Here is a 21,481-nt window from a genome sequence, read left to right as displayed (position 1 = left end):
ATCCCTTATTTACTGAACACATTTGTCAAATGTCTAGTTTTTCTATATAAATATGCATAATTATGGGGGGTCCTTCAAATTTTAGATTTAATTGGAAACAACTGCTCCTGTTTTGCACTGCCCCTGGTGGTCTGGAGCAACTTGACATTTTAATGGTTAAAGTTAGGTTGGTTAAAGGGATAGTTCACCCAAAAATGAAAATTTGATGTTTATCTGTTTACCCCCAGGGCATCCAAGATGTAGGTGAATTTGTTTCTTCAGTAGAACACAAATGATGATTTTTAATTCCAACCGTTGCCGTCTGTCAGTTGTATAATGCATGTCAATAGGAACTCCTTCTATAAGAGTCAAAAAAAAAAAAACATGCACAGACAAATCCAAATTAAACCCTGCGGCTCGTGACGACACATTGATGTCCTAAGACACAAAACGATCGGTTTGTGCGAGAAACCGAACAGTATTTATATCATTTTTTACCTCTAAAACACCACTATTACCAACTGCCCTCCACATTAGGCAGTGAGGTTAGGTTAGTGAGGTCTGAATGCACTCTGACGCCGGAAGTGATATCTCACACTCATTGAGGTATACCGTGAGAGATCACTTCCGGCATCAGAGCGTGTTTTCAGCCCTCACACACCGGATGCTCAAGGCAGTTGGACATAGTGGTGTATTAGAGGTAAAAAATTATATAAATACTGTTCCGTTTCTCACAAACAACGATCATTTCATGTCTTAGGACATCAATGTGTCGTCACAAGCTGCAGGGTTTAATTTGGATTTGTCTGTGCAATTTTTTTTTTTAACTTGTATATGGAATTCCCAATGACACGCATTATACGACTGACAGACCGCAGCAGTTGGAGTTAAAAATTATCATTTGTGTTCTACTAAAGAAACAAAGTCACCTAAATTTTGGGTGCCCTGGGGGAAAGCACATAAACATCAAATTTTCATTTTTGGGTGAACTATCCCTTTAATGTCCCTTATGCCCTTTAGCGCCACCATAGTAAAGCCTCGACAACTATTTTTTTTTGTTTGTTTGTTTGTTTTTTACTCCAGTATGTGTTTTTTCCTTTTCTGCAAGTCTGGTTCTGCAGAGACTATACACTTAAGAATGCAGGTAGACTCTCTGAATAGTTTTGGGGCTGACTGTCCCATTATTATGAAAGATAGTAGTGTAGTCTGAGATCGAAGCTTGTTTGGTTTGGTTTCACTGCAGTCTGGCAAGATGATCAAGTCAACATAACATAATATCTTCGATTTGTTTGACTCAACGAGTGAAAACTAAACATTTCTGATTGCTGGTAATTACAAATGATATTTATGGAGATGTGCTCAATATCCAAGCTGTGTTTAATGGCTCAAGGTCACTAGGTCTTCCACATTAATTCACATTTTAACTCACACTTTTTTATTTTATTTTATTTTATTCTTTTTGGCTCTGAAAGGGTACATTAAACTCTATGGGAAAGAAGTGAAGAATTGCAAGCAGGGTCATTCAAAATATATATAAACTAAAATGGCAGGTTTATTGTTTTCTCGATTCATTTCTTGAAACAACATGAGCCATTATGTCACACGTATACATCACAATCAAAATAGCCCTGTGCCTCTGAGTTATTATGATTTTCTTCCTTTTATTTTCATTTTGTGTCTAAAATGGTTAATAACTCGGAAAAGCCAATTTATACTTGTGTTTGTATGCTGAGTGCTAATTTTGGATCCTAGATGCAATTCAAATTCAAACTCCTACATGATTGCAGTTACACAACGTATTGGAGCACATTTCTCGAACCTCCAAGACACTGCTATTTTTCCCTGAAGTGAACTGATATGTTGTGTTGACAGACAAAGATTGTCACAAATGCAGTTTTTTAAACACATGGTGTCTGGCTCAGCGGTGGGCCGCTTGACTGCAGACGGCACTGTCACCACTGCAGAAGTGAGATGACATTTTCAAAGCTGTGTGTTTGTTACTGGAGGGAGCGGGCAATGGGGCTCGTCTCCACATCATTCCCTCCTTCGTCTGGGCTCATTAGTGAGACCTTGCCTCCAGGTTCCATGCAGGTTTCTGAGGTCATGTTTGGGTGTTCCTTCAGCTACGGCCACTTTGATGTCCCCGGGGTAGATTTTTATTAAAACTAACAGATTTCAACTTTTGTTTTGAGATGCGAAGATCACATGAAAACTTTTTCTCATGCTCTCATCATTTATTTAATTTTTTTTTATGTACAGAATTCAGGAGGGAAAAAAATCTTTTGTGATACTGGTAGTCCAAAAGTGCCTGTAGTTGAAGAAACACCCGTATGCCTCTGTCACTGAATGGGGGATGCCTGCGCTCTCCTCAGTCCCCGGAAAAGCCTTGGATGATTATCGACATAAAGATAAATATTTAAATAAAATGAAAAAATATCTGGATGTACTCTGTTAGATAAGAGTGCTTTCTGGTTCAGCGTTTTTTTTTTTTTTTTTCTAGCGATAGGGCCACCTGGAAGACAGCACTCAACTGCACTCTCTTGCTCTCACACATGTCAGAGGAGAGGAATATTTCCAGGATGTGCACTGGAGAGGAGCAAGAGGGAAAAAAGATGGAGGGCTATCTTTAGACTCTCACTTCTTATGAAAAGGTTTTATTCTCCCTCTCGCGCTCACTCTCTTTCCCCATCCTGCTAGGAGTGTGTGTATGTGTGTGTGTTAAACCGCAGAAGGCTGTTATCTGTATGCAAATGTTGTTCTTTTCTATGGAAAGGGAGCTGGTTAACAATTCAGATCAGGTTTTGAAGCAATGCAACTACCAAGAAGCACATTTCAAAGAAGGCTGGGCTGCAGTTTGGGGCTTTCATGTATGTTGCATGGCAGTATTTTAAGAACAATTATTGCATCCTGTTGGTGTTAGAACTTAGAGATTGTGCTCTGCAATACATCCACAGAGCTATTTTGTTATGCCACCTGTCAGGCATTTGAATTACGTTTAGATTCAAAATAACTACTATACAAATGGATTATATTAAAGGAAATGAAAACTCTGTCATTATTTACTCACTTTCACTTGCTATTGTTATTTTTATTTTTTTTTATTTTTTTCTGTGGAACACAAAAGGAGAATCTTTGAGTGCCTTCAGATTTAAGATCTAATTTCAGGATAAAATATATTGCATGGCATGTTGTAATTATACATCATTTTTCAACAATTATATTAGCATCATCTTCAGTGCTAATAAAAAAACTACTAGAATTGTCTCTTGCTGAGAATACTGGTCAGAGATTCAATGCACAACAGTGCATACAGTATAAGACACTTCTCACCTTGTAAAGATTTTATTTTTAAAATGTGTATAATTCATGAGGTTTCATGATTATTCAAAGCCATATTTTATTTAACCATTAAATTCCATTAATAAATCTATCGCAAACAACTCAACTCATACAGACTGTTGGTTGGTGCTGTTTGTGGTGTTGGCTGGAGATTCACAGCAGTTGTTTGGCCCTGTCAGAAGATGCTGTGCATCCCTTAAGGAAAGTTAGCGAGGTGGAATAAGTGAAGAGCAAGTATTTACATTAACCTTCATTAAGCTCCCCATGCTACTCAGCAAGCACCTAATGTAATTAGCACATTACTGAACCCTTAAACGGCCCTCCCACATCAGACCATAGGCTCTACTTGCCAACGGATGTTATGTTACGTTACGTTGTTACGTGCTATGATTGAATTATTTTATATTAAGTGCTCCATCTGATTACGTATAGATTATGTCTGAATTATGTGTTACTTCTGGATTTTGTTATGTTACTTTATATTAATTTATATGCTACATCTGTGTTACTGCTGGGTTATGTCTGTTATGTTTATGTTTTGTTATGTCGTATGTTAATTTACATTTTGTTATGTTACTTCTTGATTGCATTACAATATGTCTGGGTTACATTACGTTACTTACGTTTTATGTGCTATATCTGGGTTGTTATGTTATGTTATGTTATGTTATGTTATGTTATGTTATGTTATGTTATGTTATGTTATGTTATGTTATGTTATGTTATGTTATGTGCTACTTCTGGATTATGGTGTGTCTAAGTTATGTTACTTTATATTAGTTTATATACTACATCTGTGCTTTGTTATGTCTCTTATGTTTATGTTTTGTTATGTTGTATAATGGTATGTTAATTTACATTTTATGTTATGTTATTTCTTGATTGCATTACAATATGGGTTATGTTACATTACATTGCGTTACGTGTCTGGGATGATGTTATGTTTATGTGCTATGTCTGGTTTATGTTACATTATGTTGTTACATGCTATGTGTGAATTATTTTATATTAAGAATGTTATGTTATGTTATATGTTATGTTATGTTATGTTATGTTATGTTATGTTATGTTATGTTATGTTATGTTATGTTATGTTATGTGCTACTTCTGGATTATGTTATGTCTAGCTTATGTTACTTTATATTAGTTTATATACTACATCTATGCTACAGCTAGGTTGTTATGTCTATTATGTTTATGTTTTGTTATGTTGAATAATTGTATGTTAGTTTACATTTTATGTTATGTTACTGCTCGATTGCATTACAATATGGGTTACGTTACGTGTCTGGGTTGATGTTATGTTTTTGTTCTATGTTCTATGTTTGGGTTATGTTATGTTATGTTATGTTATGTTATGTTATGTTATGTTATGTTATGTTATGTTACATGCTATGTGTGAATTATTTTATATTAAGTGCTCCGTCTGATTACGTATAGATAATGTCTGAGTTGTGTTACATTACGTTATGTTATGTGCTACTTCTGGATTATGTTATGTCTGGGTTATGTTACTTTATATTAGTTTCTATACTACATCTGTGTTACTGCTGGGTTGTTATGTCTGTTATGTTTATGTTTTGTTTTGTATGTTAATTTATATTTTATGTTATGTTACTTCTTGATTGCATTACAATATGTCTGGGTTACGTTACATTATGTTATGTTTATGTGGTATGTCTGGGTTGTTATGTCATGTCATTTTATGTTATGTTATGTTATGTTATGTTATGTTATGTTGTGTTGTGTTGTGTTGTGTTGTGTTGTGTTGTGTTATGTTATGTGCTACTTCTGGATTATGTTATGTCTAGCTTATGTTACTTTATATTAGTTTATATACTACATCTATGCTACAGCTAGGTTGTTATGTCTATTATGTTTATGTTTTGTTATGTTGAATAATTGTATGTTAGTTTACATTTTATGTTATGTTACTGCTCGATTGCATTACAATATGGGTTACGTTACGTGTCTGGGTTGATGTTATGTTTTTGTTCTATGTTCTATGTTTGGGTTATGTTATGTTATGTTATGTTATGTTATGTTATGTTATGTTATGTTATGTTATGTTATGTTATGTTACATGCTATGTGTGAATTATTTTATATTAAGTGCTCCGTCTGATTACGTATAGATAATGTCTGAGTTGTGTTACATTACGTTATGTTATGTGCTACTTCTGGATTATGTTATGTCTGGGTTATGTTACTTTATATTAGTTTCTATACTACATCTGTGTTACTGCTGGGTTGTTATGTCTGTTATGTTTATGTTTTGTTTTGTATGTTAATTTATATTTTATGTTATGTTACTTCTTGATTGCATTACAATATGTCTGGGTTACGTTACATTATGTTATGTTTATGTGGTATGTCTGGGTTGTTATGTCATGTCATTTTATGTTATGTTATGTTATGTTATGTTATGTTATGTTGTGTTGTGTTGTGTTGTGTTGTGTTGTGTTATGTTATGTGCTACTTCTGGATTATGTTATGTCTAGCTTATGTTACTTTATATTAGTTTATATAGTACATCTATGCTACAGCTAGGTTGTTATGTCTATTATGTTTATGTTTTGTTATGTTGAATAATGGTATGTTAATTTACATTTTATGTTATGTTACTGCTCGATTGCATTACAATATGGGTTACGTTTTTGATGTTATGTTTTTGTTCTATGTTTGGGTTATGTTATGTTATGTTATGTTATGTTATGTTATGTTATGTTATGTTATGTTATGTTATGTTATGTTATGTTATGCGCTACTTCTGGGTTATGTTACCTTATATTAGGTAATTTACTGTGCTACAGCTATGTTGTTATGTCTGAGTTATGTTTAAGTTGTTATGTTGTATAATGGTATGTTAATTTAGGTTTTTTCTTATGTTACTTTTCTTATGTTACTCTTATGTTATGTTTTGCTTTGTTATACTGTTAATATTGTTAATTATGTTATGCTTCATTATGCTTTTTATTCTTTTGCAATATGTTAATCGAAGTTGTGCTAAATTATGTGACAAAAATGTTTATTGAACTGATACTGCAGGATGTTCATCCAAGTCAGCAAACAGTAGGCCTTACCTAAAGGTAATTTCATTTACTCAATCCACTGAAATGGGATATGACAAGGATGCTAACAGGATAAGAATCTGACAGCTGTAAAATATGCTAAATAATGCAACATCCAATGTCTAGGTCTAATACTGTAATCCATTCCATTATCGAAATGTACATTTAACTTTCATTACCTATATTTACACAGGGAAGATTACCCTGCCATATATTTGTTTGGACTGCATTTTTTCAACAGTAATGTTGCAAACTCTGCAGCCATTTATTTTTTATTAGTGTTTATTTTTCACGAAATATTAACATGAAAGGCATTCAGCATGTCACTGATCCATCCTCCTTGGAGAGGAGGGAAATAAAAGGAGATGGATTTTTTCTGAAAGAAAGTGGGTTACTTTAATGTAATATCCCAAAGAAAAAAAAAATTGAATAAAATTCTGTGTATTTTGCCCGGAGCAGCAGTTTTCAGGTTTCGGATTCTGCATATCAAAGCAATGAAGACAGGAATAGGTCTGTCAAGTCAAATTCAGTCGGGATCCTGGAGTGGATTCTGTTGTTAGCCTGTGCCAACCTTTAGTGTATTAATTTCCTTTGACAGAGACAATGCTCCGAGCCAGTAATTCATACCATCTGTGGTCACTATACATTACTCCTTAATTAACAGCATGCAGTACAGCTAATTACCACTTGAGGCAGTGACTCAGTCTTGCCATCATTTTAGTGACTGTAACCTTTTCAAACCTACTTCTGGCAGTTCATTTCATCACCTCTTGCAGTTTTGGAGTTCTTTGCGTTCTCAGGTGCCAGCCTGTGGTATGGGAACAGATGGCATCTGCTTTTAGTCTTGAAGTTCCTGAAATGGATGATAATTCTGCAATGGGAAGGGAAAGTATGAAGGTGTTGTCATACTGTTAATATTTTTAGGGACCCAAATACAACAGGAGGGCCAATTTGTCTCACTGCCGGGTGAGTAGAGACAGAACAGACAAATAAAGCGCCAACGGTCTGGCTGCGACATTTCTTTTTTGGAAAGAGACCCGAACTGGCAAATGCTCTAATGCAACATCTCTGGGACTGATCCTGCTGCTGCCATCTCTCTTTATTTGTAACCCTGAAAGGAATGTACAGTAATGCCTTTTTCTCTTTTTATCACTTCTCACATTGCTTTGAGGGAATCCAGTTTTCTTTCTTTTATTTGGTTGGTCTTGTTCTCTTTTACCTTCTCTGACCTTCTCAAGTCAAAACCGGGATTAATTTAACATCTCAAACCTTCTGCTAAGGTTCCAAAAGGAATTCATTTAAGTACATGGCACTTGGAACTAAGCTGCTCTGTTGCTTTTTCATCTAGTTGTGAATTCTGTGTGCCACCCGATAGCAGTCTGATTCCATTTTTATTTATTGGACTTTTTGGACCATTATAAGTCTATAGGGCTTCAGGTTACTGTAATAAACACATTACTTAGGTTACTTTTGCATGTTACTTTACAGAATTTAAATTTCCTGATTTCTGTTAAAAGACAGGAAGTGGATTAAATCTCTTTTTGCTTATCTATGAGACAAGAGGTTGGTTATCTTAGACCAACAACATCCAAGGATCAACACTCTGTATTTGAGTGTTGTTAACCTTGTACGGGAATAGCTTGCAATGAAATGTTCAGTTTTATTGAGTGAGTTGTGCTTCACTTTTTGCAGTTTAAATGTGATAATAATCTGAAGAAGGAACTTTGAAGTCATCAGAACTTTGTATTTTGAGAGGATGGATGATATATTCCATCCTTCATTGGATATTCTATCCAATTTATATAAAATTATATAAAATAAAACTAAAATCTGTCATTTTAAAGTAAGTTTAAGCATCACAGCATAAAGTAAAATGGATGAAAAATGGATATTCATTTTTAGATTTGCTAAAGATTACATTTCAAATGTTATTAAATTAGTGTTTTTAAATAATAACAAAAAAGTGAATCAAAATCTTCGCTACTGACTGACTCACTCATAAAGACAGTCTTTGGCGCCATCTAATGGCGTATTAATGTAACTTCTGTTGCTTTTCACGGTCAGGGACTATTTTTTCCGGCGGAATGAAGGCTTTTAGTGACAGTTTACTTCATGAAAGTTGCATTGATACATATTTTTGGCTTTAATTTTTGTATTTTGTGGTAACCATTTTATAAAAGCAATAAGGTACGAGAGGCTGTGCTGTAGCGTGAATAAGTCACGGCTGAAGGGTGTTGTTAGGCATGAAGCGGAGTGACTTAAATGTTACTTTTTTTTTTTTTTTTTTTGGGGATGTTCAGAGAGCGTCCAACAGTAACATTCCCATAATGTTTGAAGAATGCTAAGATGGAATGTTTCCTTAATGTTCGGCGTTTTGAACATTCAGAGAACATTCAGAAATAGAGTTTTCATAACAACATTATCAAAACATTCTTAGAACATATTTTTGTTAGCTGGGAACTGCCATGGACAGTGTTCCGCAGATTCTGAATCTCATAGAAATGAGCCAATAACGCTTATACAACAAATCCAGAGCACTCCTTGACTGTGATAAAAATCCATGATTATTGCCTGTCTCATTAAAGCGCATTGTTGTGAATCTGTTTTCTCCACATTGTACCAAATACACTTCCATTCACAAGCCCAGGCTATTCACTGTCCGAGCAGAGGGAGGCCCTTTTGTTCCCCATGATTGGATTGCACCTCTCTGCATGTATGAGGATGGAAAGCGGGCTGCCGCCTGCCTGTGTTAGCAGCCAAATGTGCTCACGGCTCTGCGCCGCAGGCATGAGCACCTGACAGCCTGCCATTTGATTGCTAATCATTTTCGAGCCTGTGCCTGGTCTTTTTGATTTGCTCTGCACACTGCCTTGGCTAAATGGAATCAATTAAATGCGTGCTTGTATTCGACGGCCACTTCCAGGAGATCAACTTCTTGATGTTGCAACACAACTAGATTAATTAAATCCAATAAAGAACTCAATTAACAAAAGGAAGGTAGCCGAGGAAGGGTCAGATGGATTTGTGTGTGTGTGTGTGTGTGTGTGTGTGCTTTGTGTACAGAACCAGAGTTATTTCGGAGTGTTTTGTCATCTGCGACTGTAAATGAGCTTTCGATAGAACACTTGTTTTGTGGCTTTATTATTTTTCATGTGTTTTGGGAGTGCGAGGGCAATTACAAGACCCAAACGGTCATCTATTCACTGAACATACACACAATCAGGTATTCCACAAGCACCCTCAGGATGTAGGTTTATTCCCAGGATAAGCAACTGTAGTGAAGTAGTTAGTGACTAGTTTTCCATTAAAACGCACCACTGGGTTAGTTCTCTGTAATCGCAATTTTCTCACTGACATTTGTAATATATTGCTACAAACTTTGTTGTTAATTGGAGTGCACTTAAGTTAACGTCAAGGGGTAAAACAACAGTTACGTTCTCCAGTGACCCCAGAGAGCTGTGGTTCCACTGGCTGACCAAACCAAGCAAGAAGATCAAACCAAAGCAAATTTAAAAAAAAAAGACAAGCAGTGTAATGTTGATTAATGTAGTTAAAGGGATAGTTCACCCCAAAATAAAACCATTCCATATATAATATGACTATCTTCTTTCATACAATCACAGTCGGAGTTATATTAAATAATTTTCCTGCTCTTAGCTTTATAATGGTAGTGAAGGGGGCGTGAGATTTTGAAGCCCAAAAAAATGCATCCATTCATCATAAAAGTAATCCAGGGGGTTAATAAAGCCCTTCTGAAGTGAAGCAAAGGATTTTTGTAAGAAAAATATCCATATTTAAAACTTTATTAACTATAATAACTAGTTTCCAGCAGGCGGCCGTATGCATCGATTTACGGCAAAAAAGTAACCCCTGACCGGACGCATGAAGTATTGATCCCTTTATTAACCCCCTGGAGCCGTATGAATTACTTTAATGATGGATGGATGCACTTTTTTTTTGGGCTTCAACAGAGCCAGGATATATTTTAATATAACTCTGATTGTGTTCATCTGAAAGAAGATAGTCATTTACACCTAGGATGGCTTGAGGGTGAGTAAATCGTGGGATCATTTTCATTTTGGGGTGAACTATGCCTTTAAGAACTACACTGCTAACATACAATAATAATAAACGTAGTGAGTTGCCTTGTTGCCTACATAGGCAACTAACCTCTAAGGTAGCATCCTAACTGAAACAAAACCTGACTTGATTTGAAAGATTTTTCATGTTGCGATGTACTCTGTCATTCAAAAAGCATTTCTCACACAAAGCCACAGGAGTTTCTACTCACCACTGATTTCAGTAGAGTTTGCTGTTAGCATGTTGCTAAGCTAACATTACAATCATCTATAGTTATAGCATACAGGAATATTGGGTAAAATACTGCACTTCAAATCAGATTGAACTATTGTTCTAATCTTTTTTTTTTAGTTTGAATGAGTTTATAATTGCGATTCATCCTCATCCTCTAGCTTAGATTGTTTTATTTTTTTATTTTTTTCACTGAGTTTGTCACAATGTATTTTGCCTACTCTGCAAAGGATATATGCAATGACTTACATATAAAGGTAATTTATAAAGGTCTGTCTATAATCCCCTAAAATGCAACCTACATAGGGGGCTCTCTAGGCTTTGGAACAGAGCTTGAACTGTTCTATATCTTTGGTTGATATAATTTCATTACTGTTATTACTTTTATTACATTTCTTTACTTTTTAAAAAAATAATAATAATAATAGGCCCAAAATAGTCTATAAAATGATGCTGCCTTTAATCAAAAAATATTGACAGTGTTGTCTGCCAGAGGAGGAGCCAACTGTGATATACAAGAAATAAAAACTATTAAAAACTGTTTACATAAGCTTTCCTGAAGTGAACAAGTGCGATAATAACATTTCATGGTAGTTAAAAAAAAGTATTTGAAAGTAGGGATGAGAATGTTTTCCCCTCATTTCAGAAATGTGTCACTTTCTCTGATGTACTTTCAACTGCATTTTGCTATTGAATATTTCAATAGCTTTCGATCTTTTTAAAGTTGCACTGCAATGCATACAAACACTGATTTGATTCTTTCTTCTTTCTGCAGGTTTTTTGAGCACAGGAGACCAGGCAGCCAAGGGAAACTATGGACTTCTTGATCAAATCCAGGCCCTGCGCTGGACGAGTGAAAACATTGCATTCTTTGGGGGTGACCCTTTACGCATTACTGTTTTTGGGTCTGGGGCAGGTGCCTCATGTGTCAACCTGCTGACTCTTTCCCATTATTCTGAAGGTAACCGTTGGAGCAATTCAACCAAAGGTACAATGCAGAGGTTTTAACTTCTGACAACTTTTGTCTGCATGCTAAAGCTTTGTGTTATGAGCTCATATAAAAGGTCTTGTCTGTTGGAATGGCTGAAGTTCATCTTCGTGCTTTTTTATCCATGTATTCATTTAAAAATATAAAAATAAAAAAATAAAAATTGATCACAAGGGCTGGGCTATTGATGACTGATTGATTGTAGTGATTTTGCTGGCAATATATATTAAGTTTTCAAAGTGTCTATTTACACTAAGTGCAAATAGCGTCCCTTGTTGGCAAACGCTATTTACAATAGCTCCGCCACCAATGTCTGGTTGGGCCACTCAATTTTTAAAAAAGACGCATGAAATTCAAGGTCTTCACTTGCACAGCAATAGCGAGTAAGGCTTGCAGACCTGCCTTTTAACGCGATTGACACGGGTTCAAATCCGCGTTTTGCTGAGCTCGCGTTTATTTTTAATAAAAATTAAAATAGTGTTCTAATAGTGGAAATAAACTGCAAATGAGTGTTTGATAATATTAAAAGTGTTTATTAAGTAGGATTAGGGGAAGGTGTGTGTGTGTGCGTTGGTGGGGGGGAGGTTATTCTCCCAATAAGGCAGCATCCTATTAATAATTTTAATAAATATAATCATTTACACGTGATATTATTGCATTCTGTTAATGTACAAAAATACTGAGGTGCAAATATTTACTATTTACTCTTATTGCAAAGATCTGATACTTTTACATGGTGTAAATAGAATCTATTGCTATTTTCACCTAGTGCAAATAGCCACTGCCTTAAGTTTTTACAAAGATGTAAACAATATTGCTGTTATATAAATAAGTATAAATACATGTGTGTATAAATACATTTAAATATTCCAAAAACCTGTTTGATTATATTGAATTATTAATTATATTATTATATTATTAATTATAATTATTATTATAATTATTTTGAAATGGTTATTACTTTTTTTAGTTTGAACCTGACATAGTGAATCTTTTTGTCTAATGGGATTGTTTGAATTTTTTCAGTCCTCTGAATGAAAATAACTATATCGCCCAGCCCTAATGATTATAATCAGGTTAACTACTGAGGGTCTAGTACCCCGATAAAAAAAAAATAAAAATAAGTGTTCAAAATAATGCTCAATTTCCCAGAGCCCAAACTTTCTAAACCCAACAAAGTTGCCGAAAAAGTTGCACAGCAGTTCCTTCATCGGCCCAGCTTTAAGCTGCAAACTCATTTCGTTTGACTTGATATAACCTGTTTATGGAAATTAAATTTCCCTGAGTCGTTTCATGTTCCCATCTTTATTTAGTCGAGTCCATACACATCACCAGGCACGCCATGAGCACACTGTCCAAATACACCATTCACCTTCCATTGGCACAAAAAGGGTAAATACATTAATTCCATTTTTAGTCTCTCTGCTTGGAAGATTGCTTTGTGAAGAGGTCTCCTGGCACAGACCTGCTTTAAGGTTGTCACTATCATTCAAATGAACCCAGAGACACTTTTGGAAGAGACTTTAGTGTGCCATGCGATTGTTTTGCCCTGAGGCAAACCGTGCACTGCTTAATCTTGAATCATTTTCATGTTTTTCACATATTTTCCTTTTCTTTTTTTAAATTTTAGCAGTGTATCCATTCACAAATATATTCATCTGTTCATACAAAATTGTCACCATTTCGTTGAATTGCGAACTGAAACATCCCCTTATCTTCATTTCATTTCCATGTGTTTTTATAGTTTTTTTGTCTTCTTTAGTAAGAACATGTTTTTACTCATAACTGCACTGTTAAGACTGAGATCCCAGGGGTTGTCATGGTAACAGAATAACTCAATTTTCCTCTCTCTTGCTCTTTCTATCTGTCTTTCTCACACGCACACAGTTTCTCTCTTGCTTGTTCACTTGCTTTTTTGTCTTGACGTTTGTGCATGATATCTGCTTCTCTTCAATGGTATGGGTCAATTTTCTTGACATCTATAGGTGAAAGGGGTTTACAGGGTGTGAACAGCTAATTACCATTAATGCGCTATAATTAAATTCTTTAAATAGTCACATTTCCTCCCTAAAATTGCACAACAATGTGAAATATTGATCAGCCCTGTGCATTCAAGTTCATCAGCATTAGAATGTTGACTTGCATGGCCTCTTTTCCCAAACCATTTAAGATTTGCATAAAAACAGCTCAACCAAGATGTTTATTTGCTCCGGATTGAATTCTGAGGAGCGCTTAATGTGTAAATAGCCTACAAGTGAGGTCCAAAAGTCTGAGAGCACATTGAAAACCTATTTTCTTTTTTTTCCCTTTTTTCCATATATATGCAGAATTAAAGTTTAGTTTTAAAGTTTCGGATTTAAGAAAACAGAGATTTTTTTTTATTATTATTTAATATTTTCTTGTTTTATTTTTATATATTTAATCTTGTTTAATATTCTGTTCAGTATTATTTAAAATTTGGCACTATTTCTTGACTATGTAAAATGTTATTACATTTTTTTCACTAACATAATTTGTAAAGAAATATGTTGTTTCAAATAAATATAAAAAAGTTGTCATTAGTGGTCTCAGACATTTGGACCCTACTGTGGCATGTAGCAGTTGTTCTCTTTGTGATTCTCTTTTGTTTTTCTTATACAGGTCTTTTCCAAAGGGCCATAGCCCAAAGTGGCACAGCCTTGTCCAGTTGGGCTGTAAGCTTTCAGCCGGCCAAGTATGCCCGCATGCTGGCCAGGAAGGTGGGGTGCAACCTCAAAGATACAGTAGAGATGGTAGAGTGCCTACAGAAAAAACACTACAAAGAACTAGTGGAGCAGGACATCCAGCCTGCTCGCTACCACATCGCTTTTGGACCCGTCATTGATGGTGATGTAATTCCCGATGACCCTCAGATCCTCATGGAGCAAGGGGAGTTCCTCAACTACGACATCATGCTTGGCGTCAACCAAGGCGAGGGGTTGAAGTTTGTGGAACTCATTGTGGACAATGAGAACGGTGTTCAAGCCAACGATTTTGACTACGCCGTGTCAAGTTTTGTGGATGATTTATATGGTTACCCCGAGGGGAAAGACATCCTTCGGGAGACCATTAAGTTTATGTACACTGACTGGGCTGACCGCCACAATCCACAGACCAGAAGAAAGAGCCTTCTGGCACTCTTCACAGATCATCAGTGGGTGGCACCAGCTGTGGCCACGGCAGACCTCCACTCGAGTTTTGGCTCGCCTACTTATTTCTATGCCTTCTACCATCACTGCCAGACGGAGCAGGTCCCACCCTGGGCTGATGCGGCACATGGCGATGAGATCCCGTATGTTTTCGGGCTGCCCATGATTGGTCCAACTGAGCTCTTCCCCTGCAACTTCTCCAAAAATGATGTGATGCTTAGCGCTGTGGTAATGACCTACTGGACCAACTTTGCTAAGACTGGGTAAGTCTCTATTCAACAGGGCATTATTTCTAATCAATTATCCTTTAGGCAAACAATATGGATATTAATGAAGATTTAGAAGTGAATTAAATGCAAGTTTGTTTTGTTGCAAGACCTCCAATGCGAACATCTCATAATTTGGGAATTAAATTTGCTATTGATTACCGTACAATACCTAGTTGTTTCCAGGAAACAGTGCTACAGGGTTCCTAAGGTTTAATCATTGCTTAATTGTTTGCTAATGCATTCTCACTCACAAATACTTGTTAAGATTCCCAAGGTTATGCTACATTAAATTTATGCAACTGCTTTTTACACAACAGCAATTTAGTTTACTTCAATTTAGGTTTAATGCAGTGAATAAAGTAATGCTGATGATCACTTAGAGTGAGCTTAGTGTTTATATGACATTGCTGCCTAGACATATAATCATCTCATGGGAGGACAACAAATCAATTTGTGTGCAAATGTGTAATTTCTTCTCTCAGATATATTCCCGTTAATTTTAAAAGCAGTTGTCAGGAAACCCTAATGAGCACTGAGAGAATATTAGGGGTCTCTTGGCACTCCCCTAAGACTTGTCTGTAATGGACTGTGTGATATTTGTCTTATGGAGTGCTCGATTTCCATGTCCAATCTGAAAGAGGAATTGTAGAAATGATCTTTTGTGTGGGGAGTACTGAAATCTTCCTTTTACCTTTCAGTGACCCCAACCAGCCAGTTCCACAGGACACCAAGTTCATCCACACTAAGCCTAATCGCTTTGAGGAGGTGGCCTGGATGCGTTACAACCAAAAGGACCAACTATACTTGCACATTGGCTTGAAGCCCCGTGTCAAGGAACATTACCGTGCCAATAAGGTCAACTTATGGCTGGAGCTGGTGCCTCATCTCCACAGCCTCAATGAGGTCACCCAGATCATTTCCACAACCACTAAGTTGCCTCCACCCGAGGTCACTCCCCGTACACCAAAGAAGATCCCGGTTAACACCAAGAGGCCCTACCCTACACCGTTTCCCACAGAAACACAGGACAGCCACAACCAGAACCAGAACCAACCTTTCTTAGTGGACCAGCGAGACTACTCGACTGAATTAAGCGTCACCATCGCCGTCGGTGCTTCATTGCTCTTTCTCAACATTTTGGCTTTCGCCGCACTCTACTACAAGAAGGACAAGCGAAGGCATGAGGTCCACCGGCGTTGCAGCCCACAGAGGACCACAGCCAATGAGCTGCCCCATACTCAAGAAGAAGAGATCATGTCTCTACAAATGAAACACAGCGACTTGGAGCGGGAGTGCCGGGAGGCCATGCACCCGCACGAGGTGGTCCTGAGAACTGCCTGCCCGCCTGATTATACGCTTGCCATGCGCCGTTCCCCGGACGACATCCCTCTCATGACCCCCAACACCATCACTATGATACCCAACAGCATGCCAGGCCTCACCTCCTTACACCCCTTCAACAGTTACTCCAGTGGACAGAATAATACCCTGCCCCATCCACACCCTCATTCACACTCCACCACTAGAGTATAGCCACACACACACACATTCTCACACACAAACACAAACATACACACACACATACACTCCCGCAGATGTGGAGTATGATGAGTGTGACAACGGATGGAAGTGATGGCACTAAGTTGAGGAATATCTTTACTCCAGGTGCTCGGAGGAACTGCAAACTGCTTTTGTTCCTAGAGAGCAAAACTATCATTTTATATTAAAGGCGCGAACAAAAAAGACAAAAAAAAAAACTATTTCTGATGTAATGAAAAACAAACAGAGATGATTTTTTACCCTTATATTGTGACAAAACCAGGGCCATTTCCTGGAAACAACTATCAGTCTGGGATTCTTTGAGGAATGGTTTGATTCGGTTACCCGGAGAGGAAACGACGGAAGCACAGAAGAGATGACGTGTGGGAGGCCCTTTGTAAACAAAAGGAAACATATTGTTTTCCCGGGGCGCTGGATTGTAGATTACTCTGTTCAGAGCAGACGGGAGATGCTGCTTACCTAATTTAGGCATGCGTACTCCTTCTGGTGGAGAATGCGGCATACTACGGGAAAAAAGGAGAGAATGAGAAATCCTCAAGAATATGCACAATAGAGACATTCACTGAATGTCTTTGAATCCTTTTTGTCAATTTATTTTTGGGGGAACGATTTTATTGTATAGGACCTATTTACATATCTAGATATGTACACAAAGCACCCATGCTCTTTAAGCCCTGGCTGGGGGCGTTGATACTGAGGAATCTGCCTCAAGAGCGTAGCGGGGAATTTATTGGCTTCCTGGCAGATACAGCTTCATCACACAAGTGCTGTCTATACTGAAACTGGTGGACTCAAAGGGAGGCTGGATATTTTTAGCACGACACGCATGACAATTTATCTGCTTGGTGGCTGTTCTGCTGATTAAGTCATTATTTAAAACAAAACAAAAAAAATCATTTTCTTCCCCGTTTGGATTTGTTTAAGGAATTACTGCTCTGACTGGCTCACGGGAGGAATTGGAATATGCTGACGAGGGCGGACATGGTGGGTTCTGGAGATGGTGAAGGGAAGGGGTGGGGATACGCTAACTAGATTGCATTTGCAAATAGCTTGAGTGAACCTGGTTATAAGGACTAGTTTTGTACATGTGTGTTGGTAAAACTTTTTAATAGTGGTGAATCACTTGTTGTTTGAGCTCCCATGTGTGGGACATTAATGTACTTTTTGATTTGCTCATTGGTCTCAGTTATAATACACTGTTTTATTATTATAATTTTTTTTTTATTATTATTATTATTTGCTAATAGTCAAACCACCATACCTTAGAAAATTTCTTACCTGTAATGTTTGATTCTCATTTCTTTATTTTCGGTGCTTTATGAGGCAGTCCCCCCCGCAGCTCTGAACAACCAGTGACCAACGCAGGGATTTATTCTGTACAACTTGGAGACTTGCGTTGATTTCCCCTCATCCAGAACTTTCTGTGATTCTCCTGAATGATCATCACGAATGAATCCCACACTGGAGACAAGAGGGCCCCTGATGAAAGAGTGTATTAGGGGGGCTTCTGATGTTACGAATCCCTTGATCATACTGCTTAAAGCTAGCTATAGAAAGAAAGAAAATAGAAAGACAAATGGAGAAACTTGAAAAGAAAGCAAAACTTTTGTCAGTTATTACCCTCAGATAAGTGCTCAAAGCATTAGCCTTAGTGCTAAAAGCCAGTTCCACCTGTAAATCTCTCAGTAATGGCTAGTTTTATCCATCCTTGATTATTTTACTTCTCTCAAAGCCTTGTTACGTAACGTGCTATATGCTAATTATCAGCGCCACTGAATCCCAGACTAAAGATAGGAGGACCCCCTGATGAGAGAGTCCGTTATGGGGCCTTCTGATCTGAAGAGGACATTGAAGCTAGCTAGAGAAAGAGAATCGAGAAACATTCATGATTAATTTTCTCTGAGCTTCGATACATTACATACTACATGCTAAAAAGGCCTGGGGTGCTAACCCATTGTTCCCTTTCTGTGGGTAGTCACTTCAGCGTGACAGTTCCAGTGGTGACAATTTAGATTTCTCGTGAATCCTTTTTTACTCATGGGAAATTTGATTGAATACAAACACCAGTGAAAGGGAAACTTTTATATTTTTTTCTCAGCATGTAGAGTATGAAAATAGAAAACCAGCAATAGATTGGTGATTTGGTTGTCCCAGATCAGAGGTTCTCTTCTTTGGTTTTGTGCAAACTCTTTTGGTCAACTACCCCATACTAATGCTGTGTCCTAACCTGATACGACACAATAAAGCGACAAATGGTGAAAACAATCTTTTTTTTTATGTACTGTAAATCTGATTTTATGTCCTTGACCATAACAGGACATTTTGACGTTGATTTTCAAAATCCTGCTCCACAGATCAAATATGTTCTGATTGGCTGTGTTTGCTTGCAGACAACAAAATTACTTGATTAGGATATGGAGTGACGACCAAAGCGAGTACGTTAGAAGCCATTTTACTTTCAGCACAGCGTTACACATCTCAAGATAATTAATTAATAGTTGGTGTGGAAAACATTGGGGTCAAACACAGGCTGTTGGGAGTGAATACCTGGGCCCTGGTGAATAGCTAGAGGCAGAGAACTAATGAGGGACAAGGGAAGCCAAGGAAGGGAACAAGATTGAAAGAATCGTGCTGCTCTTCTCCCGATCAGCCAACTCGTGTCACACACTGTCCCCAACAACATGTTCCCATTCAGGACACAATCTCCTCTGGGCTTATCTTCTCTGTTCTGCCTTCACCTATGACAAGTCTGTGTAGTACAAACGGGCTAGGGAGAGCATCGCTGCTCTCTATGCCAATCCCCATCTGCAGGTATGCATATGCAAAGTCAGCCTGCCCATGTGTCCCCCTGCAAAGGAAGCTCCTTTGAACGATATTAAAATTTAATGAACCGTACACCGGTGGGGCGCTCGGAGGATTCATCTTGTGCATGCACATTTACCAAGGAGAGAGATGGGATTCATCTGTAATTGGGAAGATCCACAGCTCAGTATGTTTCTTCACACACATGCACATATGCTCACATACAAACATGCCAGGACAAGCCTTGTAACTGAATGTAATGCAAGACTGAGGGCCATTTTCTTACAAACAGCAACCAAATTTCATTATGTGTTTATTTTCTACTGGCTGACCTTGAAAGGAGATCAAAATGGCTGTTGAGAACTACAGAGGGTTGTTGTGATGTAGATTATTTGTCATTTTGTCTTTCTTTCTGGTTAAATAGGATTTAATCTTCTGGAGCACAATAAATGATTTTATCAAGCTCAACTTACATCGGTCTTTCTTTATCACCGGTTTGTCAAAATGGTTGTATTATGTATATCAACATGTTAACATTCAGATCTTACATCATTGGTTAATTCAATAATGCTGAAAATGTGATTGCAGACATGAGCATTTGGTCAAAGTGGTAACAATCCTCCATTACTTCAGGGGGCGATAGATACTTTTAAATGTTACATTCAACCCGTGTGTTATTATTCAGGTAAATTGCTATAAACATTTTTAATTCATCTAACTTGCTTTGTAATGTTCTCATAATAACAGTTCCTTGCAATGACAATAGTGAAATCTGTGAAAGAAGATTAAAATGCTAATACCATTGCAGCAGCATTTTTGTATAGTATAGCTAAGCATCTGTATTCAGCATACAGCGGCACTCATTTGCATGCACTGTCTTCTTTGTTTTAGCACTTGCATGTAAATCTTGCAAATATAGTAAAAAAAAGTGCTGAATGCAATACTATTCAGTTCACCTCCTTGAGGGCCACAGTCTTCCGCAATCTGACATACTTTACTAATAACATAGTGTTGAAATTGCCATGCAAATAAGGTTAAGTTTTATGAAGAAGGCTGAATCAATAGTAAGCCTAATTCACACAGAAAAGAGCCATGTTTGCACAAAACAGAATGACAATGACAATTTAAATATGGCGCATCACATTTATTGTTCCGCCTGGTTAAACTAGATTGTGAGTGATTAGAGAATAAGACACAAGATGTTGCACTGAAATACCTTGCATAAATGTGGCACAACTACTTAGTGTATTCACCCCATGCAAACACAACCGAGGAGGACAGTCTTCCACTACTGAACTGTCACACTGGCACAATAGCCATGTCTAGTTCATGTAGCCTAAAACTTAAAGCTGCAGTCCATAACATTTTTGGTTAAAAATGAGCAATTTTTGAGCAAGTACATAACCAGCCAGTTTTCAAAGCTCCTTACCTTAGCCATACCTCTGGTCTTTAGTGACCCGGGACGTCATTCACTACCCTCCTCCTCGTACATTTTTTTAAGTTAGACATCAACCTTCTTGGTATTCCTCAATCAATTCATTATATAACAAGAAAAAAATCATAAAATTATAAAAGAATGTCTATTTTTGTATTCATTTTTGTAAAAATTGTATAGGGTCACAAACGACCCTAGGTTTGTATGAGTGTACGTATATTTTTTCTGCACAACAATAATTGAATCTTAGATGACAGAATAAGTGCAATTCACCTTTATTCCACAAGGTGGCAATGTCTGATACACAATGAAAAGTGACCACTCATTCAGACAGAAAACGAAATAATAAGAGAAACATGAAATGGCTCAGCGATATACTGCAGAGCAAGTACTGAACGCAATCAAATATGACTCTATCATTGGATGAATCTGGTGAAGCTGTTAGCGATCCAAATATTGATTTTGAATATGTTGAAAATTATAAAGTTCTGAGAATATGTTTGAGATCGCGATTGGGCTCATATTCGTGACCTCAACCATAAAACTAGCCCATAATTTGCT

General features: G+C 37.2%; 1 protein-coding gene across 7 annotated transcripts in view; it reads left to right on the top strand.

Moving 5' to 3' along the window:
• Positions 1 to 16,656, top strand: part of nlgn1 (neuroligin 1) — a 269,285-nt gene extending 252,629 nt beyond the window's left edge. For 5 of the 7 annotated variants that reach the window (XM_067387360.1, XM_067387362.1, XM_067387361.1 and 2 more), the window contains 3 exons: positions 11,475 to 11,660; positions 14,328 to 15,117; positions 15,822 to 16,656. In XM_067387360.1, the coding sequence (XP_067243461.1) occupies positions 11,475 to 11,660; positions 14,328 to 15,117; positions 15,822 to 16,656 (1,811 nt within the window). Of the gene's footprint in view, positions 1 to 11,474; positions 11,688 to 14,327; positions 15,118 to 15,821 lie in introns of all 7 variants that reach the window. The other 2 variants (XM_067387357.1, XM_067387358.1) reach the window with 1 other exon arrangement.
• The last annotated feature ends 4,825 nt before the right edge of the window (positions 16,657 to 21,481 follow it).

This window comes from Chanodichthys erythropterus, chromosome 6, assembly GCF_024489055.1.
Source record: "Chanodichthys erythropterus isolate Z2021 chromosome 6, ASM2448905v1, whole genome shotgun sequence".
NCBI classification, from domain to species: domain Eukaryota; kingdom Metazoa; phylum Chordata; class Actinopteri; order Cypriniformes; family Xenocyprididae; genus Chanodichthys; species Chanodichthys erythropterus.
The sequence above is the reverse complement of the archived record's forward strand: the minus strand, read 5'-3'. Positions and strand labels throughout refer to the sequence as shown.